Genomic DNA, 26,773 nt, shown 5'->3' with positions numbered 1-26,773 from the left:
GTTCTTCATTTTTGTTTCAAGGTATATTTTATCAAAATTGCCAAGTGAATAATATAATTATAATACATTCTGAAGTAAAATGGATCGCTATAACTTCTATTTCATGATTTGCAATGATTATGTTTAATAGCTCACAGTTTTCTATTAATCATAGAGAAGACAGTTGGATTTTTCATCCAAAATATGAACGTCTGGTCGGATAAGAGAGGTTAATTACCCAACACTGACCAGTTTCTACTCATGTATCTTGTTATTGTCCTCCTGTAAGTCTTGGACAGTCTTAACATCTATTGTGATAACATGCATTACATCTGAGATTTGAAAAGGTTCCAAATATGTTCCTGTATGTATTACGGATGCTGACTTGCTCCTTTAAGACAACGATACCTACCCCCCCCCCCCCCCCCCTTTGAAAATTATCCTGATGAGAATAAATGGTCCTAGTATGCTTAGAACCAAACTTGGGCAGTGAAATCCTTTGATGTTGGGACTGATCTTGTTGTTATCTCAAGGAGAAATGAAATCTTGTGGTCTCCTAGAAATGGGTCACCCACTCCGTACGATCCCCTCACTTGTTACAGACTTCAAACTTGATTCACCCTTTAATTTGCAATGCCCCACAGCATCCCTTTAAGCCGCCCCTGTTCAATGCCAAACTGATACGATATGAGGAATATTTCGCTCACCATTAGGCACAATCATTGACGAAAGAGATAAAAGAGATAACCAGGACGTTCCCCTCCATGTACATCACCTCCTCCTCCTCCTCCTCCTCCTCCTCCTCCTCCTCCTCCTCCTCTTCCTCCTTACTCCAAACATCTCACCCTCTCCCCTCTCCTCTCGCTGGTTCCAGAAGAGAGCAAACATCTCCTCTCCTCCTTTTACCCCCTTATCTCTACCTGTTGCATTTATTTGATAACTCTGTCTCGGCTGATACCGCGTGGCGCCAGAAGAGGGGGTCATTTGCATCAGAGTCTAACTTCTTCTTTGTCTCTGATTTAAGTTGATCGTCTTATGAGTCACTTTGACGTGGATGGACCCACCTCTGTCACCTGTAGTTGTGTCACTTTCCATTCCCCTTGACCAGACTCTGGGGTTTGTTGTTTTTGTTGCCTTTTCTGTTTTTCTAATTCTTTTTTTTTTTTGTGGAGAAGGTGTGTAAGGTTTTTTTGTTTGTTTGTTTCTTGTTTTTATGTTACTTTGTGTTTGTCACATAGGACTTCAAATTTCAATGTCTCAAATAAAGGCTATGTGGGCAGATTGAGATCTGAGATGCCCAAAATGGTGTTAGTAGTGACTTCTGCATTAAGCAGGTAGATGGCAAAGATATTTAGCAAAGTTAGAAAAGTGTTGTCAGGTAGACGAAGGTGAGATAACAACAGTGTCCACTTTTCTTGTTAGAAAATAAAGGAAGAAACAACATGAGTGAGAAAATGTCTTCAAGGGACATTACACTTCAAAAAGTAGGTTGTTTTAATCACAGACATCAGGTAGTGACCACAGATCAAGGAATATTAGGCAAGTTTTCACAGAAACTTGCAGAGCACTCATCATTTACTTTGTGTTGAATGAACAAAACTGACATTTATCAAGGTTTTTGTGCAGGAAAGTATAGACTGTCTGAGTAAAAATGTGATATTACTGTGTCCATGTTATCTAATCATTAGACAGAATTAAGTAAAAATTGGCATTCCACCTGAAGTAATAATATTGGAATCACATGACCAGTGGAGCTACTTCAAGGTGTTTATGAAAAACCTTGTTTAGCAGCATACTGATATTGGAGTAATTATAGCATTCTTATAAATTTCTTTCTTTTACTCATGCTTCACCATGCTTTTTAAGTCTAGTTGCTCTGTTATCATCAAAGCGATACTGTTCTAGAGATGTCTTATCCTTTCATATCTCCATAAGAAAGCACAAAATTAAATGATTGTCACTCATAGCACAGTGTGAAAGTAAAGATATAGGGCATGGCACTACACAGCAAGAAAAGACACTTCACTTCTAACCCCTGAGTCTTTAAGAAAGGGAGGGATGTAGCTCGACAGTGATGAGAGATGGCGTGTCTGGAAAAACATGATTATGAGAATGAGATGGAAGTGGTAAAGGAATGGGACGTTTGCTATGACAGATTGTTTATTGATAACACCAACTTTGGATTGGAGAAGTGACATATGGATTCCTTCTCCCACTTCACAGTTGAACCTCTTTATCAGATTGAAATTCAAATGAGGGCTGCTCAAATTGTGACAAAGTTACCACAAATATAAGAATAAAGACTCTTGGTTCACAAGGGAGAGCACACCTGCTTTATTTCTCTTTGCACATGTCAATTTCTTGCCGTATCTTTGGTTTTTTCCAACTTGTGCAGAGTTTGACCATTTTTTTTTTCATTTTGATATCCCTAGCTTTTTCCTTTTCCTCAGTACTCATGTGTGTTTCTTCTTCTCATTTCTGGAGATGACAACTGTATCAATATCACAGGGACTGTTGTATCTTCAGTCTTGTGAAATTGTCTGAATGTTTGCAGGTGGTGTTTTGCAGTGCTGGAATTTTCTTCTCACACATGAGATTCATCAGAAACATTGTGAGATATATTTATGGAAATGAAAAGTGACAGATGCTACTTTCCACACTCGATTGATAGCAGGTGGAGAAATCGGGGGCCCCTTATCACAGATATCCTTTTCAATATCATTCAATAGCTATGTCATACTTTCTGGGGTGTCAGGACTCTTATAAAAACATAGACCCTCACTATTGAAAGAAATTTCTATGACTACCAAGTGTTAAATATATCACAGAGTCCAATGAAAAACCAGTGTTGTCAGTACTTTGAGAAGAATCTAAAAAAAGTTTCTGCATAAAGTCAGAAATTTACAAGTGATGTGATGATTATTGATTACTTCACATGTTAAGCATTGTTTTGAACTGAAATCCATTTTCTGAAGTGATTCCTTGTTTATCCATTTATATGTGTATGTGTTTATGACAAAGTCATCAAACAGCTTTTAAATACCTGTGACTTGTTAAAGCTACAGATGTCTACATGCACGTATGATACCTGTATTACCGACGGAGATGGAAAAAGAGAGATAAAGTATTGTGCACATGTTCTTATCCGTGCAATGCAACAGTTTTCTTGTGCAAAGAAAAGGTAGATTAAGGTAGAAGGGAAAAACAAGTGCTATCTGATCATCCAATTTTTGTGTGATGTTTTTAAGAAGAGTAGTGCAAGTTTTAGCCACTTTGCCATTGGAGTAAAAAATGACGTGTCCCTTTAACTTCCCTGTCATAATTCTGTACTCTTCTGATGCAAGAGTGCAAACTTTGTGAATGTTTTTGTTCAGCATCATCAAATATCTTTTACGCCTTTTTTTTCAGCCTCTCATGTTTCCCGGTGAGCATGTAGGAAGGTTTGAGATCACCAATGAGGGCAGGCTTCATATCACCTCGGTAACCAGGGAGGATGAAGGCTATTACACCTGCTCAGCGATGAGCCCCAGGGGATCCATTGAAGACTCCGCCTACCTCAGGGTTCTGGGTAAGTCCTTTTAATTGCTCAGTAGCTGTAAGGACAAAAATATATATGACATGAAGGCAGTGCATGCCTTTCAGTCATTCTTCTACCAAGGTGATAAATGGGCAATATGGTTGCATATTTGGAGTAAAGTTTAAACTTGTTGCAAGGGTTAAGGCTGTAAAAGAGAGCCAAAAGGTGTCGTCTTCATTCTCAAAATTCTTGTCGAGACTGCATTGTTTCAGACTTACATGTGTCTTTGATTTATGACCAGAATTAGTATAATTTTTGAGGCCAGTTTAAGGTCCAAACTGGCCCTGTGATCATGTGTTCAGTCAGCATGGTACTTGAGATATATGGTGCATGGAGTAAAATCCAGTCAGTTATGTTTCCTGAACTTTGAGAATCACCTTTAACTTCAGCGAGAATTATAGCTTTTAGACTTATGTTATGAATCAAATATTATGCACTGTAATGTTTCTTCACTAGAAGTACTAATGCAGCATGCTATATTGACTCTGATGCATAGTGCACTTTGCATGATGCATCTTGTTTGTTTGTTTTTTGTTTTTTACACCAATAAATCCCTTACACTTGGAGTATCAACCCAGCACACTTCCACTGGAACAATATTTTGTATATTATTGTAAAATAGGTTGTGCCTTGAAGAGGTAATCTATCATGTGGTTAGTCAGTGTGCTAGAAAGCTACATGGATTGTAAAATGCTGTCTTCATTGTCTTCGATAGCACATACATAAAAAGTTCCTTCACAGAACCATCTGAAAGATAACTTAGTCTTTTTTTTTTACTGAAGGAGCACACTGAAGATCATTCTTATCCATGTGAGATGAAGTGCTGACATGAATTTTTGTTGAATGCTCAGAGTGGCAAAAGAGCAAAGTGAATAGAGTAAGTTGTGACATTTAGGTTGTCTGTATTAGGAGGGACATGTAAGGTTCCCCCTGTGGTAAGAGCCTTCTCTAGTTGACCAAGTATGAGGAGGGCTTTCCAGGTCTCAAATACCGGCGTCGACAGAAACACAAGGCGCCTCTTTGGGAGCGTCTTTGATCTGCGGTGAAGCCGCGGAACATAATTTGAATCTCCAACTTCTCCCGGTCCTGCGTCGTCCCTGGGAAAAATGAGAGCGACGCATGCATCTTGATTACAAGAGCTGTCCGCAGTGCTCTGCAACCTGACGGTGTTTTGTCTCGCCCTGGTATTCTTTGGAGGGTCAATATCTTGTTGCGTGTTTCCTACTTTTATTGGCAGACACGATACCACGGAGTGTTGTAAATTTGTGCTTGTGGACAGTTTTGGAAAAGCTTTCCAGCAGCTGTTTGTACCGTTTTACCAGAAGAATCCTATCTTCTTCTTCTCTTTCTAACTTCCTGTCTTCCTCTCTCTCTCTCTCTCATCTCTCTTCATATCTCTCTCTCTAACTCTTTTCTTCAGTGTTTTCTCCTCTCCACTTCTTTCCTTTCTTTGTCTTTCTTCTTCCATTCTTTCCTTTTCCCTTCCCTTTTTCCTTCTTGCTTTAATAAAAATAAAATTTCTTCTTCCTTTCCTTTTTTCATCTGCTCCTTAACATTTTTTTTGTCTCCTTTTCATCCTTTTTACTTCATCATCAGTTCCTTTTCTTTTGCTATTGTCACTTTTCTAATGGTATCTTATTGATATTCATCAGCATTGTTTAACTTATTGCAATCAGAATACCATTCTATTAGATATCTACTGATGAAGCCAGCTGCACAGCAATGCACAGCTGTTTGTTTCGTCCTTCCTTCATCTCCTCTTTTTCCGTTGTGTTCATTTTTGTGTTCATTTTTTGTGCCTTCTTTTCTCCTTCTTTTGATTTTTCCTTTGCCTGACTTTTAAACTTTGTTGCCTGTTGTTTTGTGTTTAGTTTAATGTGAACTTAGCTTATTTCTCATTTATATCATGAAATATCTATGCCTGTTGAAAAGAAATGTCATCAAAGTGTTTCTTTAGAACATCTATCTTATTCATGGCTATGGATGTCTCTGGTGCATTTTTTTTTTTTTTGGTAAATGCAATAATTTGTGTATTTTAAGGTTTGATTTGAAGCTTTTGTCCAGCAGACTGTTGTATCAGCTGCTTTTATTGAGATCAAGATTGGAAGAGGAGAGCAAAAAGAGCATCTTGTTGGCAAGAGAGATTTTTGGTTGCCATTCTTTGGTGGTGGTTTGTGCCGTACTCAAAAGGTCAGCCCCCAATGAAGCCATCACTTCATGCAGAGTCCATATCTCTGACACCTTTGCGTTTTATCACAACCGCCGTCGCGGAACAGACCCGCCGATAACAAACCCTGGAAGATTCTTGTCAGCGATAGTGGCGGCTGGTTTGGGTTTCAGGTGAGCGCGTTCTGCACCCCCGTTGGTCGGGGACCTCGGCCCCATCACAGTGGACGCAACCTTATCGGTCCGAGTGGTGGCCTGACGTATTGCCACAGCTAGAATGTCACTAACCTGAGACTTGGGAGGGGCCCTTGAAGAGACTAGAAAAGAGCGACAATATAGACGGAAAAGAGATAGAGAGCGTGAAAAGAAAGCCAATTAGAACAGCGTTTGTCGTAGCCTTCTTATATCAAGTGTAAGTTTTATATTGCATGCTCCAGAAGTTTCATCTCTTAAACCTTAGTGGCCTAAGGAAGCACAATCCCACAATATTCTTCACTCCTCCTTCCTTTACTTGTTGATGTGTTGGCTTTCTCAGTACAAGCCTCTTGATCTCATTTTAGTCTTTCTCCATAAATTGTTTTTGTCCCTTTTGAGCTCCCTGGGGGGTCATTTCTATATCTGTTAACGTGTGAAATTATGCTTTGCTAATGCCCAGAGAATTTCCAATGTTCTAACGGTACTCTCACTTTCACTATACACTCTATATTTTAATGATCTCAAATGTTCTTAAATGAAGATGCATTCTTAAACAAGACTTGTCACAAAAACTTGAGAAGATAAGAAGCGCTTTAATCAGATTGTAATCTCCAAAGTTGCAGTTCAATATTGTATCTTTTTATTAGGTTTGTGCTTCTATTCCTGTCTTTATCTTCTCTACTAAGTGCCATTTTCACATATCTGTGCTCATTTGCATGTACTTTTTTTTCATAATTTTGGGGGAAAAGATTTTTCAAAAGAGTTTTATGACAATCTTATTGCCAGGAAGGCTAAAAAAGCTAAACCTTAAATATATTTTTTTTTCCAACACACAAATAGCTCCCTACTGGCACTTCAAGTTTCCTATTCTTTATGTATATGTTTGATATATTTCCCAGCCCTTAAACTGTTTGCTTTTTCTCTTCTTACATAATTTTCTGAATTTATCAGTCACTTCAACTTTAAATATTTCTCCTTGTCTATTTTATAATACCTGAAATCCATCTTACTCTGTTCTCTAAATTGTCTTCTTTCTCACTATCTCTCTGTTTCTCTTTGTTTATTTCCCTCCCCCCCCCCTAATCTGTACATCTTCCTCCATCAGTTCATTTTTCTTTTCATTTCATCTCATCTGTTTATCTCTCTTTCTTTCCTTGTTTCTCTCTTTTTCTTCTTTGGTTCTTTGTTCATGTCAAAAAAATGTTTGTGGGTTTCCCCATTCTGGTCTTACCAATTTCTTTTCATGAGTAAGTAGACATATGTATAATATTCATATCTCTTGATGTATCTTTATATGTTTCAGGTTCTTGCTATCTGTTTCTCCATCTATTAGTGTCTATTTAGTTAAAGACATATGTTTCTCTCAGACCCCACACCCCCTTCATGTCCTTGTCCTTGTCTGTTTTTATGTTACCTATCTGTAGTTTTTTTTAATTCATTTGTTTCTGCAAAGATTTTATCTTCCTTCATCGTTTAATTCTTTCTGTAGTATTTATTTTTTTCTCTGTTCCTTATGCTGTCTCTTTCTATTTATTATCCTGTTGTCTCCTGTTTTATGTTTCTTTCTTTTTTTTTCTCTCTCTCTCTCTCTCTCTTCTTCCTTCTCTCTCCCTCTCCCTCTCTCTCTTTCCTGTCTCCTTTTTGATCACTTGATTCTATCTCTCCTGTTTTCTTGCTAGAGTTAAGGTCAGCCTACCTCTAGTTGTGCGTTCAACCAATCTGGCCCACCATCTACAGTGACTGTTAGAGTATTCCTCCACTCCTCCGGGCAGCTATTGATGCGAGTTTGATGGGAACAGTTCTAACCTAGATTGACTCAAATTCTCCCTCATCTCTTCTTTCTCCTCTCCTCTCAACCTCCTGTCCGCTCTTCAGGGCTAGCTTTACGGCTAACATGTGTTTAATTGCTCGTAATTTGACATTCCAACTGACAGTCCCTTTAAATTGGAGTGCCTCTGAAAGCAGAGAAAGTTTTAGTATTTTTTTTTCATTGTTGCAGAGTGAATGAGTTACAAAAAAATACATCTCTCTGGATTGTAAACATATGAAAACATATCAAAGTGATTGAGTAAAAATTGCAAAGGAATTGCAATTTCTTTTGCTTTGTTTTATTTTTGTTGATTTTTGTTTTATTGTGGGGGGATTTTCCCAAACTACATTCTGTAGTGCAAGAAGAATGATAATGTCTAATTGTCAAAAAACAAAAATTCTCTGACTGGAATGGCTGTTTGTCTTTTATCTCTCTCAGTTTACTCATGTTTTATCGGATATGAAATAAATAGAGATTAGCAGTACTCATCACAATGCACTGATTACTTTTGATCCTTCGCCCAATTCTCAGTGTCAATCTTTCTTCTTCTTCTTCTTCTTTTTCATGTTACAGATGACAGTTTAAAGCTGCCTCCCATCATCCACCTAACCCCTTCCAACCAGACCCTGATAGAAGGCTCTGCTGCTGAGTTACATTGTCAGGCCTAGGGGCAGCACACAACCTTCTGTCAACTGGCTGAAGGATGGTCAGGAGCTACAGCTTAGTGGGCTCCAGGTGGGACTTTGTGAAGTTCTTTGACTGCCTTTAATTTTCCAGGAGGAGCATTCATTTTTGTTGCTTTATTAACAAGAAATGAATATCCCTTTCTTTTGTTTTTTTTTCTCTGTCCTCTTTAAAATCTAAACTGTTGTCTTGATTCATTATGTATAAGAAATAAGATGCACCAAGTATAAATCTATTAGTAATTACCAAATCTCAATGGTAATTTGTTTTAAAAATTTACTTTCCTTCGTATGACTGTATATTTGCACCAGCATTTGATTCAAATTCATCAAGTTTACTCAAAAAGTTTCCATTTTCTCTATATGCTGTAAAGGAGATTGAAACCCCAAATAATATGTGGATTGAGTGAATGCAGACAACATAAGCAGAACACGTCATCAAAGTTTGAGGAAAGTTGAACAATCCATTAAAATCATGAATTCTTCAAGTTTTGATGCAGCCATAGGGTGGATGAGAAAACTACTACAGTTTGTGACGTCACATATGTTCTACAGTATGAAGAAAATATAAGAAGTCTACAAATTTCTGCTTTTGTGAAAAGTGCACATTCCTTCAAATTGTCACTGACATAATATATGTTAAGGGTAATATTATTTCGTCTGCTCTCTGAAAGTGCTCTTTGATTATGCTAGAAAAGTGAAAAATTTTGAATTTTCTGTATACTTTCTTTACATCATTGTCCATACATGTCACAAAGGGTAACGTTGTAGTTTTCTCTTCCAGCAATGGTTGCACCAAAACTTTACAAATGCATGACTTTTGAACATATTGTCCAATTTTCCTCAAACTTTGCTGATGTAATTTATTGATATTGCTGCATTCCCTCATTTTGTGTATATTTTGGTTTCATTCTTCTTTTAATGATGAGATGTAATACTGTTTGTGTTGACAATAAATCTGATCTTTAGACACATGTCTTACAGGTAACACCATAGAGTTGAAGGATGAAATAGAGAATTCATGCATAGGGCTACAGTAATACTATGATAATAGTCAGAAAAATTACATTTTCCAGATACAAAATCTATTCAATTTAGGAGAAATGCGCTTTTAGCTGGCAAAAGATTCATTCAGTTAATTTGATTTTGTAGAAGAATGACATAAATGTTATATAAAGTGGAATGAGTACCCAGTATTTTTCCTGTGTTGATGTGTACTAGAGGAGAGGACATACATTTTCATTGCTGAGACCAATACATCACAAAATGTGTGAAATTGAAGTAAACTTCTTGAGTCAATTGTTGGAAATTGGGAGGGAAAGTAGTGAGCTGTAGAAAAGACTCTTTTTAGAAGCTTTTTGGCTAACTCAAGTCCTTCATCCTCAGTAATTATATTACAATCAATATTAGATTTCTCTCCCGCAATTTCTACCACAAACCTTGTGAAATTGTCTTAATCCATGGAAGCCCATAGAGGAACCATTACCAGAGGATCCTGCCGGGAGAGTGAACATGAATGGTGGAAACCTCACCTAAGTTGATTAAAAGCCTCGCTTGAGTGCTAGTAACTCACTTCTATTTTGCAAAGGCAGGATGTATAGCATTCCTATGCCTTATGTTTATTGAATTATTCATCATTGCTTTCGGATACTGGATTTGATGTCTTGAGGCATGGGGCATTGTGAAATTCTGTGAGATAATGCACATACGGTACACTCATACATAGACACAAACATGTGAACATGAAGAGTTGTTTGCAAAAACTGATAAGTCCATATTTGCCAAATGGAGATATTTGCGATTAAAGGTCAAGAAAAATAAAGAGAATAATAAGAAAATTTTTGCTTCTTTTGACCATAACTTCAAAAATGTACCTTATATATGTAGTGACCAATATATCATTCAAAAGGTATTATTTTGTACTTTATGACAGAGATTGTACTTCAAAATCTTCAAAAATGGACTTATTGGTTTTTGCAAACAAACTCTTCACATACAAATGTACAAACATACATGCATACCTACATATGAAGTGAACAAACAAACATTTATATGTACATACATACATACATACATACATAATATAGAGTTGGTGCCTTACATGTTTCAACATTTACACCACGCAGACACACACCCATATGCTGTACAGGGTATGTTACATCTTTGATCATATCACTGTTGGCAGCACTGTATCCTCCACACCTGAATTACTAATGAGTATTTCTATATGACACCAAAGATAAAGACTAAAGATGATGGTTCATGAATACCATCTTCCTGGAATGATACAGAATCATTTTTTTTTTTTTTTTTTTTTTTTTTGTAGAAAACCTCCCGGCAAGATTTCCTCTATTATGTAAGGTGTCGAACTTACGGCAGACAATCTATTTTTAGATTTGCTACTTATGAGTTCTTTAATTGTGTCTGAAGAATTGTCTAGATTGACAAGAGAAGTCTCAGGCAGGGAACTGAAAATTGAGACAAACATAATCCTCCACAAGCTTTCCTTCTGCAAAGGCAGCACGCAATGGACTCACACATTGTTCAGCTCCACCGCTCGCAGGTCGCTACACTCTGTGACTGTACACATCCACAAATTATTGTGAGCTGCCATTGCAAAAGGCTAGCATTTAGCAAATGTGTGGAATAGATTTGGGAAAAAAAAAGGAAGTGAGTAGCACTCAATTACAAACTGCTTAGCTGGCTGTGAGTTTTGTTTGATGCACAGAGATATTAGTAAAGCCAGACATAAAGCACGAAGGTTTCAGTCTGAATCAAATTACAACGTTGTGTCACAATGACCTCTCCCTAGCAGTGGATACCACTCCCAACCTCTCAAGGAAAGTACTCCTTCTGAAATTTTCAACCACTCTGCTATTTCCCATCTACCTTTCATGCAGATAGAAGGATTTTCTCTACATCTTATTTTTTTGAAGTTTAAAATATATATTTCCAAGTATTCATGTAATTACACAGACCCCAGAAAGAGGAATAAACAGTACAGGTATTCTGCATACGGAAGGCGAGCAAATTAGATTCATGACCAAGCAAATAGAAATAAAAGATTGTACACTTTGAAGGAGTGCTCATTCAAACATTGGACTAGAAGAATTGATTCATGGTTTGTTATTAGTGTCTAGGAGCATGGCATATGAGTTACAACATGACATTCACTGCTGACTGTCTATTTAAAAATGGATAGAACATACATTGTATATTGTAATTCTCATGTCACCATTGTTTGATTTGATTTGATTTGATAATGGTTTATTGAAACAAACATGCAAAGTAGTAGCCCAAAGGCTAAATTATAATGCATCACATTGTAAAACATAATTATATCAAACAGCATACATTGTATGAACAATTCAGCAATGACAAATATCGACTACATCAACATAACAAATATACAGCATCATATAAAAATGCAAATAAAAGAACAATTATACCAAATATATTACTTTATGTATTTCCTGAATCTGTGTCTTGTTGTAGAATCACCAAGGATGGCGCTGGTACCCTCAAGTTCTCCTCCCTCTCTCCTGATGATGCTGGTATCTATACCTGTGATGCTGCTAATAGTGTTGGATCCACAAAGTGGGCTGCATCCCTACAAGTTATCCGTAAGTTTTGTGCCATGTCATCATCCTTTTTCTTTCTTTCATTCATTCACCATTTCTTTTTCCTTCACTCTCTCTATCTCTCTCTCTTCTTCTTTTTGTCCCTTTCCATTTTAGTAACTAACTTCCAAAGGATCTTGTCTAAAGTGTATGACATTATACTGCGAATCCAAGGATGTTGCTTTATATTCCAAAGAGTAATCAACAAAGCATCGTCATTCATATTCACAGAGGACATTCTGATAAAAGGTAGTTTGAAGTTGATTGGATATTTGCAGGAGTATGCATGTACCATGTATTCATTTCAGTTCAATTCAGTGTTCCATACAATTTACTTCATTTCAGTTCAATTCAAGTCAAGTCAATTCAATTCCATTCAGTGTCCAATTCAATTCAATTCAATTTAATTCAATTTAATTCAATTCAATTCAGTTGAGTTCAATTCAATTCAATTCAATTCAGTTCAATTCAGTTCAGTATACAGTAAGTCTCCTTGGTGAGGATTAGTAATTATGATTGTTTTTTATGCTCCCTGCAGGCAAGTCATTTGCTGACTCTGCCCCCATCCAGACAGCCCCCAGCATCACCCAACTCCCTCAAGCCCCAGGTTTCCCCATAGTGGACAACATCACCAGGAACACGATGAGACTATCCTGGCCCAGTGCACGACCCCTGACAGACCGGGCGGTCAGTCTGACTGGCTACCGGCTTGAGTACTTCACTCCTGACCAGATGACAGGTAAACCAGGAATGAACATTAGCATGGCATGAAGGTGATAAAATGCATAATGTATAACCAGACATTTTTGTGTACATGAAACTTTTGTGAATTTTGTGAGGAGAAACAATTCTTGAAAGTAAAATGTTAAGGTATGTCTTCACAATTCAGTATGTATAGTATACTCATATTTTTTTTTCATGGTCAGCAATTTACGAAAGTTTCCTACCCCGAAAAAGGCCATTGGCTCCAGTGTGTGCAGGATTCCTGCCATGAATGTTTCTGGTTTTACAGCATTTATATCTCTTGAGCAGTTGTAGTTTACTATCAGTGATATTTAAACTGTATGAATTTTCTGAACATGACTGAAGCCTTTGGATAAAGTTACAGTTTCTGCCATCTATAATTTTTCCCTGCTTCTCCAAGGATGGACTGTTGCAGCTGAGCGTATCCAAGGCAACTCCTTCACTGTCAAAAATCTGCAGGAAGGCTTCACCTATGTCTTCATGGTCCGGGGTATCAACGAGCATGGCTTTGGTCCCCCTAGCCCAGTCTCCATCAGGGCCAACACAGAGTCGGGTACTCACAGGGAGATCCCTGGCCAGGAGACGGCCCACCAGGCCCCTACCACCCAGCCAGACGGTGAGTTCTCATTCCTCGCCTGAGTTCAAATTTTTCCCTATATGGCTGTGTGTCTCCTGCTTAGGGTGTCTTTCTCCTGTTTAAAATTTCCATCGCTATGTTTTCCTTTTCTGTTACAATGACAAAGTGTGCATTGTTCTTGTTTTTTTGCTACAATATCATTCATACATATACTTTGTATTATATTCAATCATTTGTCCTTCTAAATTGTTGAACAGTTGACTCTATAAATGTATCACCTTGTATTATATATTTCCTTTTATTGATGGAAAATAGATAATTGAATCTAAAAATTGAGCCTTTTCAGTGTTGTCATATAATATGTTCAGAAATTAGACTAAGAAAGTACCCTGGAGCATCTGTAACCCTAGAGTGTCCAGGGCCCAGGACCCTGACCACAAGGGTTATTGTGATTCACACTTGTGATGAGAGCATACTGAAATACAGATGGAGAAATACAGAATACTAGAATACAGACTGAGAGATATTTGTGTCAAGTACCACATTTCAAAACCTGTATTAATGTACTACAATACAAATTTAGTAAGTACTGAATGTGTCAGTTGAGGATTCAAGGTGATGCTGCTGCTGGTTGTAGGATAGGTCAGCTTGTTTTTATTCATTTAGTATTGTATTTTTTTTTTTGTATGTTTGTGTCATGTCTATGTTTGCTCCATTTTTCCTCAGGAGGTGACTCACGAGACATTCTTCAGGACAAACTGGATAACTGTGGGATCTTCATCAAGAAGGGGGAAGCAATAGGGACTAAAGAGATAAAAGTGGTTTGGCAGGTAAGCAGAAACCTCTCAGTCATTCAGTGTTTACTTCCACCAACGGGCTAGAAATATCAGAGACAACGGAAAGTTCATAAATTATCGATCCTATCACCACAGCAGCATCAAATGACAGCTTTCGTGCATCCAAATATCAGCATGATCATTATTATTATTATCATTATTATGTATTTGACCAGGTAAAGAATATAGGATACATATCATGAACATTACAAACATGAAACAAAAAACATGCGTCAATGCAAAGAAGTCAACTTGGGCATTACAGAGGTAAATCTTTGGAGGGTTGTGTACGAAGCCGATGGGAATTTGAGACTGCAGGGAACAGGTTGTCTAGATGCCGAAGACTTATAAAGTGGTAAAACTGACAAGTGTTAGATAAGTGACATAAACTACCGGCTTACTAGGAATCCTTGATATCTCTGCTTGTCTCATCAGATTGTTCGCCATGGTGATTACATCGACGGCTACTACCTCCGCCTCACCCCTCTCGGCAGCACCGAGAGCAACTTCAAGATCCAGCGGGTCATAGACGCCAAGAACGCCATCCAGGGTGGACTGCAGCCCTGGACCCGCTACGCCGTCACAGTTCAGCCCTTCCATGGTCTCAACCATGTTGGACGGGAGAGCCAGAGAGTCATTGTGAGGACTGGACAGGATGGTAAGTGCAGTGAGGGTCTGATTTAGGGTTTATAGGAACACGTTACCTTTGAGTGCAGTAATGGTCATAAATGAGGTTTTTCATGCAGAATATCATGTTGCAAATCAAATGCTGCAAATGCTTTTAAGGGTACACACACTGTCAAAATTACACATCATCCGCACATTGTTCCAACTCTACAAGCCACAGTAACTGCCCTCTCTCCCCAAATAAATGACTAGAAAAATGACCAGAAAAATGATTGCACTTTACATGTTAAAGTGGCAGTCCTTGAAAGTATTTTGGTGTGTGTAAGCTCTGTAGGATGTTACAGGTGATGGTAAGAAGAGCAGAGAAGAAGAGCGCTTTTTTTATATCAAAGGGTCAAAAACAAATTTCAAATGTGGAAATTCTTATCTCTTTGTTGCCATGGCAGCCCCTCAAGCCGCACCCCAGTTCATCAAGGCCAGTCAGAATGGCTCCACAGCCATTACTGTCAGCTGGCGCCCTCCGGTGGCCGACAAGGTACCAGGCATCATTGCTGGCTACCATGTCTTCTGCCTGAGGGAGACCCCTCCAGGTCTCAGAAACATCACCACCCACAACAACCGCACCCTTACTCTGGCAGTCACTGACCTACAACCTGGGTGGCAGTACGGCATCAAGGTGGCTGCTTACACCATCGCTGGAGCGGGGCCCTTCAGTGACGTCGTCTATGTCACCCTTCCACCAGGTAAGTAGAGGAGGTAGAGCGGTGAGGGTTGCCAACTCTGGGCCCTGTTTCATAAAGCTTGTTGTAAAGTTATGCATGACATTACAAGCGACTTAGATATGGCAAGCCAAGTGGGTTTCCTAATCATTGCTAATTCCAATAGCTAAACCTGAAATTTGCAGATGATAATGATTATTCTTACATGTTAAAGGGATGGTACAGTATTGGTGGAGATGAGAATTGGGCTTTTAACTTTTTGCGAGATACCAAGAAAAAACTTATGATATAGTACAGAGCATACCATTTTAAGAGGAATTCAAAGTTTATTTGATGAAAGTCGGGTTTGGAATGACTGAAACATCTAAAAACAAAGTAAAACAAAGCGATCGTAATAAAGTGTGGGTGCCACACTTTATTAGAATCGCTCTTTTTTAGATATCTCAGCCATTTCAAAACCAATTTTCATCAAATAAACATTGAATTCCTCATAGAATTACATGCTCTCTCATATTTCATGAGAGGTTTCTCATTATTGCACCAAAAAATGTTAGAAACCTGAAATCAGGTCTCAACCAAAACTATACGATCCCTTTAACAGACGTTTTTAGTTGAAAGTGTTTTTCTGCCCCAGTGTAAATGAAATATTGTCATACAGTTATACTTTGTTAAAACGTAAGAAAAAGAAAAGAAACAGGCGCACATTTGGCACTTCATATTCCAGTCCTTCGTAGAGTCATGCATAACTTTACGAACAGCTTTATGAAACGAGGCCCTGGTCAACTAGAGATTCCTTTATGTTAGTAAACCGGTATGTGAGAAAAGTTTGAGTAGAATGTGGAACAGTTTCTCTCAAGAGACATAGTTTGTTTCCTTTCAGAAAGAAAGATTTGATGAAAAAGGGAAAAATCCTATAAATTGTTTGAACTGCAGAATAGATATGTTTACATGGCCTTGTAGCATGAGAATTTGTTACTTTTCCACAGTAAGGATCAGTCCAGTTAGATTGACTTCTTAAGAAATTTTACATACCGGTGTTTCAATATGTAATGTTCATAAGGAGAGTCCAATAGCACTAGTGTCATTATTAGGTTAATTGGAGGTGATTACTCTTTTTTACCAAACTTTGTTAGGACCCGATGACCCTGATACAAGAAAAGGTCTCAATGATGGTACAGCTGGTGGAGGGATGAACACCATTCTCTACCAGCCGTGGTTCTATGCTGCCGTAGCTCTAGCACTGCTGCTCGTGGTCGCCTTCATCTTCGTGCTCGTCTGGAGGCGACATCGAAAGAAACCTTGCTCGCCTGTCAGCACTGCTAAAGGTAAGAGGATACAATTCCTGGACATGTGACTGTCATGTCCTGCACATGTGACTGCCTTTCATTTCAAAGGCATGAATGTACAGCTATTTTGTTACTTGCATATTAACAAGCCACATGTAGGTAGCTTGCAATTCTGCCGAACAATCTCACTGAGCATGTGGTATGTTTAGTTCATACTGCCATGAAATAATCTCAAAATGTATCACTCAGACAGTGCATTAAGTTCCTGTGGAGAGATGTAAGAAATCATACTTAATGATTTTACTCAATCCTCCAAATCGTGCCCTGCAAATCCCTGGAGGCAACATTCTGTTTGTTCAGCCTATTCCATGTTCAGTTAGAGTGATTGGGAATGTTATATCGTCTTGTCTTGTCTTTTTTATGCAGGTATCATCAGCAAAGACAATGTGAATGCTCAGAACATGTGAGTACAGTTTGATTATACAATTTTGACAAAGATTCTTACTGAATAGTTACCATCAGAGGTGACAGGTAAAAATAATGAGCATGTGTATTTTCACAATTAGTTTGATACCAGTTGTCCCTGTAACAGGTACATGTCTCACTTCAGCTTTTCAGGTGTTACATTATGGGTATAAGATATCAGTCAAGTAGCAATGTATTCATAGATTTTTAAAAATCACACTTGTGTTTGTTTGAAGAAATTTCAGGTCATGTTCACATACTCATATAATGTACTACTACTTGTGTAATTGTGTAACAGGGCACCCCGCCCCACGCAGCTGAATGGCACCGCTCATCCGGAAGGAGATGCTCAAACATGGACCTCTGCAGGCCCACACTCTCATCATCACCATGGTAACCAACTGTTCTCTTCTTTTTTTTCTATCTTCCCCCTCATCTCTTACTCATTAGCTGTGCAGAGTACATTTCATGTACACACCCTTACAAATATATGGGACTGAGAATTTGTTAATCAGTACTTGAACTTTTATGACAGGCAGTGCATGGAGACAAAGACACAAATATTCATTCAATTCAATTCAAATGATTTTATTTCCATATAAAGTTATACAAAGCAATATACATTATGCTTACATGAGTACATAATATTGTAAGGAACTTAGAATCACATAAGTTTCAACAAAACACAGATACAATATTATAATGATATCAACTTTGCTTTTTAGATGAATAAACAAGTAAGCAATACAATTCCTTTTTGTAACTCTGTATGGAAAAGAGGAATTCACAAGAGAAGCATAGCTTGTAATTTTTGTGAATTACTCTAGGAGATGAGGGCATCTCAAGATTAGAAGAAGACAAGTGGTAGAATGAATCCCAGCCAGCAACTACAAGAGAGATATCTATGAAGACACTGGGAATAATTAGATAATATGAACAGAGCAGATGGGTGTACAAGGGGAAAGCACTATCTTTTTTAAAGAAACACCAAATGTCTCTAATATTGAATTTCAGTCTACCCTATATATTGCAGACTCTGACTTGCAGAACCTTTTATAAAGCAAGCATTCATTTCAAGCTTCGAAATTATGTTTTGGCATCCCTCTTTTCATGTACAGTTGAACCTCTCGTATCCGGACAAGTCGGGACCGGGGCCCATCCGGATAAGGGATTTGGCCGGATACGGGAGACTCAATAATGCTTTATACATGTACATATACATACACATGTACTGATGTAGCCCATTGTAGTATGTAGTAATGTGTATACTGCAACCTTTTCATTGTTACATTTGGGGATGTTTCGGGATGTTGAAATGTCTGAAGGTAAGCAATTTGGAAGGAAATTTGATGCAATGTATGTTAATCATATTGGAAGTAATATGTAATTCATGTGTGTTTGGGTAGGAGTTCTCAAGGAGTTGGGAATCCCCCTTTCTTCCCGTAATTATTATAACAAAAATCATGGCGAGATTGCGTCCGGATAATAGAGAGATCCGGATAAAGGGAGGCCGGATAATAGAGGTTCAACTGTATGTTCATACAACATAGTTCATGAGCTCTTTGGTTTTTATATCATCCATTAGGTTGTATGGGAAATTGCTGCACAGGGAATGGATCATCGGGTGATGATACGCTGGAGAAAAACAAACCTCTTCCAGCTAAGTGGCCCAACGGCAACCCTCCCGTCTGGTTACAGGAGATCTATGGTAAGAGAAAAGTCTCAGGTGTGATTGTTATATCATCATGGGATATGTGTGGTTCTCTGTAGGATTCAAAGAGTTGAAGACTCAAATTCTTGTGAAAGTAACTAAAAACATGAGTGGGTAAGAATCAACTGTTGTTACAAAGTTGTTGAATGCAATAGTCCTTTGCTGCATAGACAATGCATGATTTGATTGACATCAAGTTGATAAAGTTGGGTATTCCTTTAAGCGTTTGAATAACAGAGACTGGTTAGGAATAGCGTGAGAAATACTGTGAAGATCTGAAGCATGAACACAAAGTTTGTATGGAGTGCCGTGTTACTCTGCCCTCGTGATAATTTGGAACATAGATGGATAGGATATCGATAAAACTGATGACATCCTGAATCTTGTTTCCATGCCAACAGACCCCAAGTACCCTTCACACCTCCAGAGCCAGGTCAGTAAGGAGACACACCTGACCCATGACAGCCAGAGCAGCAGTGGCTTTGGGAGCTCCTTCCCTACCCTCAGCACATTCCACGGCATGATGATGCACCCCAGGTGGGATGCTATCAATCTTGATTAGATATGAATGTTGTCAGAGTTGTTGTTTTTTGTTGTTCCTTGTTCCTCTGTTGAGTATTATTTACAACTACCATTTCGGTTATGACCAACAAGGATACATAGGCAGGGCAACCCTCTTGTGTTAGAAATACTGTAAAACCAAAAATGTTTGGCTGGATTTCAATTTGGCGAGAGCCAAAATTTGTGAAATTAAAATGCATTCAAAATTTCTTGTCTACACTATATGCATTGGATGTCAGTGGCAATTCACAAAATTTTTCATGCCTTGAAAAAGGATGCTGGTTCCAGTTCACAAAAATTTCATACTGCGAAAATATCTTACTTTACTGTAGATTGTAATCATGAATATTATGCAAGCATATCCCCAAATAGGCACAGTCAAGACAAAGACATGCTAATGATACCAACTTAGCAATGTACTCTGAAGTCAGTCTCAGCTCCTATTTCAATCATGATCTTAACATCAACTGGTGATTTCTGTTGTATATCCCTCTCATCCCAGCTCTCCTGAGTATGCAGTTGTTGAGAATGAGGCGGAGATGGAGGAGGAGCTGAGCATCCATGCAGCCAGCACCCTTCCCATCATCCCTAGCCCAGGCACGAAGGACTCCCACCGGCCTCCTCCGCAGTACACACAGCACACCCACTACCCCCACCACTCAGATGACCCAGAGCCCTACGCCTCGGCAACCCTGGTGATGCCCCCCAACATCCGGGAGTACCCCGCCCGGCGACAGAACTGCAGTGATAGCAGCTCGGAGTGGTCCGGATCCTGGCAGTCGGCGAACCGTGAAGGGCGACGCCCGGGAAGGATGGTGATGACAGCAGGCCATGGTAGTCCAAGGGGAAGACATGGATCACATGATGGTGCACCACCAATTCCTGATAGAGGTTAATAACCACATACTAGTCTAGACATTTTGGCTCTATAGTAGCATCAATGTCCCAAGTTTTTGCAGATATTTTTCATTGTTCCACTTGTATTCTAGAGGGAAACTTCGATAGAACTGCATATGCACTGAGGAAAGTGAGGATGATAATGATAATGAATAACACTTATATAGCGCTTAATACTGATGTTTCTAAGCGCATTAGTCCAAAAAAAAAGTGATATGAGTATGCTGAAAACAATTCATCCTTGCATAAGTCATCACACTTCAGATGTTATACATCAGATTTCTATCAGATAGATCTCTTCTACATTGTAGTTCATGTAAGTTCATACAAGTCATCTTCATTGAAGTCCAGTGATATCAGACTAAGAAAATAAGATAACTGTGCTGTCACCATTGCCATCACAGTCAAACTTGGGTCATATTGATTAAGTGTTCCAAATATTGCTGTGCCGTACCTGTTTCACCTGATGAAATAGTCACAAAGTCTAGTTATTTCACTGTCATCTGATTATCAAGCCTTTTCTACAAATTGTAATGTTTCCATCCTGTAACCAAGGTGATTTTTTTTTCCTCCTCCAGATCCAGGCTTCTCAGACCACTCCAGTCAATACTCTCGCTGTAGCTCTGGCTCTAAGAGGAGCAGACACCCCAATCCCACCACACCGGGCAGGCAAGCCCAGAGGAACTGGGCTGAGATTCTCCCCCCTCCCCCGGAGCAGCCCCCAACGGACATAGACTCGCCGGGTGGATCGCTGCCCCCCTCGCAGCCAGGCTCCCTCAAGTCTTCCTTCCTGCGTCGTGGCAGCAGCCCCAGTCAGCATATGGGTGGCCAGGCCTACGTCCAGATCAACCCAGGGACGTGTGCAGATTGTGAGGCATCTCGCTGTCCACCTGTTCCCCCTCGCCACCACCAGCAGAGTCCCCTCCTCAACCAGCCCCTCTCTGGTCACTCCTCACCAGTCCCCATCTACCCTCCCCCGCTGCTTCCCCAGCAGCCATGTAGGACGGAGATCCCTGGCCCACAGTCACATTTCCAACCAATCACAGCGCTGAGTCCGCATGCCGGCGACAGTCCAGTTCACAAGCGGGGGATGCATAAACTGACTCGAACCCCACCACCGACGACGAGCAGCGGGAACATGACACCTGTTGAGCTCGGGACAAGGCAAAATATGATTCCCTTGCAGTCGGGACCAGGGAGCCCCGGGAGGGGAGTCTTGATGCAGCGGTGTGGGTCGGAGGAGCAATCGATAGCTTCGCAGAGGGTGTTTGAGGACCCGCGCCACGCCCAAATCGGGCAGGAGTTGTTGCAGTACATGAGCAGGAATGAGTTGGAGGACATGTCGGAGGATGCTCCCTACGCCCCCATGTGTCTCAAACCATCAGACTGTAAGTCACAACATCCTGTCTCTCACCTTGTATCTGTGTCCTATCATGATGTTACCATAACCTCATCCTTTTCACACATGTACAGCAGTGGAAATGACTCACTTTGGTGGATTCACAACTCACCACATTGCCAGCAATTAACATCATTTTGCCAGATTACCTGGCACATTTTTGTTTTTGTCATTATAAAATAAACCTCAGTATGTGACCAAAGACTAATTGTCAATTATGGCGTATAAATTGTTTTAATGGTCATGAATGGTACAAAGCTACATCTCAAGGGCTGTGGAGATATTCAATAGTAGTGTTTGTCACCAAGCAGGATGGTTATTTCTTACAAAATGCTCATACGGTGTACTCCCCCACATTTTGTATGAACCCATGATGTATGGGTACACAAAAATGTGTGTGTTCAACTACTTGTGGAGAAATTGCATGGAATCAAATACTTCTTGGGACACCCCTCCTTGGCACTGATGTATCAAAACCCTTTTCTCTTCTTCCACAATTTTCTCTTGCAATAATGCTGCACATAAATTTCTTCAAACAACCTATTATCATTTAAAAATCAATAATGTTCCTTGCTTCATAACAGTGTTAAGCACTTATTACAGGAATTTATGTAATCATTTTTTACTCCCAATGGTAGCTTTGGTCTCCTTCAGCTAATCACAAATCCACCAATCAGAACATGAATCCACTGAAGTCAATCTCTGCTGCTCACAATTTATACCAGACAAGTTCTTGAGACACATAAAAATTATACCCTACAAAGAAGGTTCAGATAATGTAAGAGTATTTCATTGATATCAGAATATGATATGGGTTAGTCAAGCACATGTACAAATCAGTGGTCAGATAATCATGGTATTGTGATAGCAAATTACTTGTAATGTTCTCCCCTGGGCAGAACATTCTGAAATGTTTTCTTCAGGGGGAAGATTTCAGTGTAAACTTTGGCAAAGAAGTGAAGCAGCTCATGCATGATAGCATTATGGCATGCAAGATGCAAGGATTCTGAGGCTGTGTATAGTCTTGCCTAGCTAGGTTTGGGGATGCTGCAAAAATGGCACCATGCAAAACTGACCAGTTAAAGGTACGCATCAATTTCAAAGTACTTTGACTAACCCATATAGTATAACTCTTGCTGTCAGGAATATCTTGTGGTGGATCATTTGGTTCATTCTCTCTCATGTCGGTTATCATTGCATGATACGTCAGTGAAGTTCTTATCTTGCAGTTATTATTATCATTAGCTCTTATAGCAGCAGTATAGTAGTAGTAGTAATAAGCCTGTCAGTGGTAAAAGTAGTAGTTGTTGTTTTAGTAGCAATATAGTAGTATAGTAGTATAGTAGTAGTAGTAGTAGTAGTAGTATAGTAGTAGTAGTAGTAGTAGTAGTAGTAGTAGTAGTAGTAGTAGTAGTATAGTAGTAGTAGTAGTAGTAGTAGTAGTAGTAGTAGTAGCAGTAGTAGTAGAAGTAGTAGTAGTAGCAGAAGTAGTAGTAGTAGTAGTAGTGGTAGTAATAGTAGTAGTAGTAGTAGTAGTAGTAGTGGTAGTTGTAGTAGTAGTAGTGGTAGAAGTAGTAGTAGTAGAAGTAATAGTAGAAGTAGTAGTAGTAGTAGTAGTAGTAGAAGCAGTAGTATCGGTTGTAGCGGTGTCAACTGAAGCATTTATGTTAACCCGTTGAGGACGAGTCCCAAGTATACTGAGGCAGGTGTCTATGGGAATTGCGTGTTGTAGCAAAATCAAACTGTCCTCAACGAGTTAAGAGAAGCAGCAGTTGTAGAAGTAAAATTTTTAGAGTGAGTAGTAGTAACTGCAGCAGAATTAGTTGGAGTAGGAGTTGTAGTGACAGCACAAACAGGTAAAGTCATTTATCACCCTTCTTGCAGTGAAATCTTATTTCAGATGTTCTGTAATAAAAATGAGAGACATGACCCTTGACCTTTACCCTGTATTACCTCAATAGGCTCACAGTCAGTCGGCCCCCATTCCCTGTGTGATGTGGAGAGTACAGAACTTAATAACCTGGAGAAGGACGGAGACCTAGAGACAGCTAGCAACTGTACAGGTAAGTTGAGAAACTCTCTGAACCATTCCTTGTCAAAGTGTCTCAATAGCAGAGGTGTAGCTAAGAACACTGGGTCAGTTGGTGTATGAGAAACTTTGGTGTTGAGGTTTGAACTTTGGACCCCAAATAAACAATACAGGGGAGAGGGTAAAAAACTTTCAACCATTCAACAGTAGGTAAATGATATGGTAAACTTTGGAAATTTTGATCTATTTACCATCAGAGAATCTCAGACACAGGAGAGAATTTGGGTCGTCTCAACATCAAAGAATCTAATTTCAGTGCTATGGGGAAACCATTGACTAATCTAAACAGAATTGTCCTACCTGGGCCCCGTTGATAGAAACTTTGCGTTTAAACGCAACTTGCAACTGATTGTCACTGGCCAATCAAAATCATTGTTGCATGCATGTCTTCTTAATAGGGCAGACCCTGAGCCAATCAGAATGGTTGTTTCAATATTAGCAATTATTTGCAATTGATTGCAACTTTCTTGCAACGGGGCGCTGGTATACTGTAAACGTGGAAATTTTTGCGGTACATTAATTTTCGCGGATTTCGCGCTACGCTCGGCTAGCGCGAATTCAAAAACGCGCGAATATATCTTCAAAATTTTCTATGCACATTTTGAACGGGATGAATTGTGTGCGCTTCATCGATGATACTGCTACGTAGTACAGCAATGTACAGGCATGTTTACGCTACTAGTACTGTGTGAAGAGACGATACCCTAGATTGCTGTGTACTGTAGCATGCATGTGTGCACCGCACGCACCGATGCTACAGTCCCCGTGACTACGGTACTACAGTCACAGCTGTACTACGTATTTGAGTGCTTGTACTCGCAGTCGAGCCGCTCGCTACGTCGCTTGTCTTACGCTGGCATAGCAAGCTATGTAGCAGAGGCTTTGGATGAAAGCAGTGAATGTGTACTACAGTAAAGTAACCTGCTGCGGAGCGCGAATTTAAGAACCCGCGAATACGTTTTCGAGCCGCTCAGCGCGAAAAATTAATCGCGCGAAAATATTGACGTTTACAGTATTGAATAGATGTAATAAGCAATGGTATCTCCCTCCAAGCATAATGTTCTTGTTTTGAATAACACTCTCAAGCAATGCCCCATTGGTCAATGCGAGGGTTGTGAAACCAAGGGGGAGATGGATCTGTACGTGGAGGGGGATGATTGTGTGTGTATGGTTTAAATGGATACATCTCTACACAGGATCGACACAATAGAGGCATCAGTAGAGAGAAGGCAAAGAGGTGCACTCCTCTTCTCAGAGCACGCCCTCTACAGCTGAGATTAAGTTTTGCTTTTAGAAGACCTGTGGTGGCCACTGTACTGACCTCACATTAATTTTGTGGCAAGATTGTACAAACAAAAAATCTAAATGGATTGAAGAATGTTTTTGAAACATACCTAAACTTTAGGGAATAGGTGCAAGAGGTCTGTAAGAGTCGGGGGGGGGGGGGGGGGGGGGGGGGGGGGGCGGGGGCATTTCATTAAGTGTTTTGTCATATTTTTTTTCCTGACAAACTGTTATAAGCTGCTGAAACCCTTGCATCTGATTGGCTAAGAGCAAATCTGTCAGAAAAAATAGCCAACAAAATGCTTCTTGAAATGGCCCCCAGATTGGTCACATTTCTTTACTACTGTTGTGGTCAAAAGAACAAAGGGCTTAATTAATTTGGATATTTGCTTCTCACCTGATCTTGATCTTGTAGGATCCATGCTAGCCTATGGAAGCAGCAGCAATGGCAGTAGACGAAACAGTCAAGCCAGCTCAAGTTCAGGCGAATCCTTCTTCAACGACAATGACTTTGCCAGCGCGGTGGCTGCAGCGGCCCAGAGTGCTGGAGTGTGTGTAATACAGAGGGGAGGTGTACCATGTAAGTATAGGCGGTATGGATTGATGTGAGACTAGTGGGTTGCGTGTGATGTGCAGACTAATTTAGCAGTTCTTTAATCAACTACTTCTTAAAACAGAAATAATCTAAATTGAAGAAGAGAGTTACAGGTGTGCTGTTGGCAGCAAACTTACTGTGCAGATGGCTTTTGTACCTCATGAGTTTCGGGTGTAGGGATGATAATTATTTTGAGAGGGGTATTTGGGACTTGCCCCTCTATAAAGCATCTAAAGAAATTTTTCATTTTTGACATTGAATACTACTGTATCACAATTTGGGCAACACATGTGTGTGACATTGCTGCGTAGTGTGACAGAGCTGTGTTATTTTGATCAATACAGCACATTAACATTTACACATAACATCATTCCAGTGAATGATATGCTACATTGCTCTGGGCGTGCTAAGTTTTAGATTGAAAATTAACATATTGTAAATTAACATTCTGTTACCAAAAAAAAATATGCAGTGCTTTAAATTATAAGATAAAGATTTAGTTCATTTTGTATGAAGTGTTTGTTATAGTCTTTTTAAGTAATTGTAATTTAAAATGCAAAATGACTCACTATGGACACTGCCTGACAGTCATGAAAATAATGTTATATTTTTTACTCCTTTCATTCAGCATCCAGTCAACACTTATTACGAGAAGACACTGTCTGAGGACCACAGTATGCTCCTACGGGATTATCACCAGTGGGACTGGAACAATGCAGTACATTTACAGGACGTTCAGATGAGAAAATAATTTGTAAATGGCAAGTTTATATTATTGAATATTGTAAATAGAACCTGAATAATTATAGGAAAAAATACGGCCATTGTCGTGTACACTCTGCTATTTTATTTTAAATCATCACAAAATGTTGTGCCTGCTTTGAAGCTGTATTTATTAGAAAATTAGATGCTGCTCTTATTTTCTCTCAAGGTTTTATTCACAGTCCCTATAT

At 39.4% G+C, this 26,773-nt stretch overlaps 1 protein-coding gene across 1 annotated transcript in view; it reads left to right on the top strand.

Moving 5' to 3' along the window:
- Window positions 1-26,532, top strand: part of LOC139730002 (roundabout homolog 2-like) — a 105,077-nt gene extending 78,545 nt beyond the window's left edge. Inside the window, 19 exon segments of the mRNA XM_071640923.1 lie at window positions 3,388-3,547; window positions 8,301-8,392; window positions 8,394-8,477; window positions 11,916-12,033; window positions 12,569-12,769; window positions 13,175-13,390; window positions 14,078-14,181; window positions 14,623-14,845; window positions 15,261-15,557; window positions 16,667-16,858; window positions 17,246-17,282; window positions 17,583-17,677; window positions 18,870-18,992; window positions 19,397-19,532; window positions 20,059-20,447; window positions 21,032-21,841; window positions 23,814-23,915; window positions 25,641-25,805; window positions 26,449-26,532. Coding sequence (XP_071497024.1) covers window positions 3,388-3,547; window positions 8,301-8,392; window positions 8,394-8,477; window positions 11,916-12,033; window positions 12,569-12,769; window positions 13,175-13,390; window positions 14,078-14,181; window positions 14,623-14,845; window positions 15,261-15,557; window positions 16,667-16,858; window positions 17,246-17,282; window positions 17,583-17,677; window positions 18,870-18,992; window positions 19,397-19,532; window positions 20,059-20,447; window positions 21,032-21,841; window positions 23,814-23,915; window positions 25,641-25,805; window positions 26,449-26,486 — 3,582 coding nt within the window. The 3' untranslated portion in view covers window positions 26,487-26,532.
- Window positions 26,533-26,773: the final 241 nt, after the last annotated feature.

The sequence above is a fragment of the Diadema antillarum genome, unplaced genomic scaffold (genome assembly GCF_040938485.1).
Source record: "Diadema antillarum isolate AM-2024a unplaced genomic scaffold, OU_Dant_1.0 seq00000285_RagTag, whole genome shotgun sequence".
NCBI classification, from domain to species: Eukaryota; Metazoa; Echinodermata; class Echinoidea; order Diadematoida; family Diadematidae; genus Diadema; species Diadema antillarum.
Note: the sequence above shows the minus strand (reverse complement) of the source record. Positions and strands in the feature narration are given on the sequence as shown.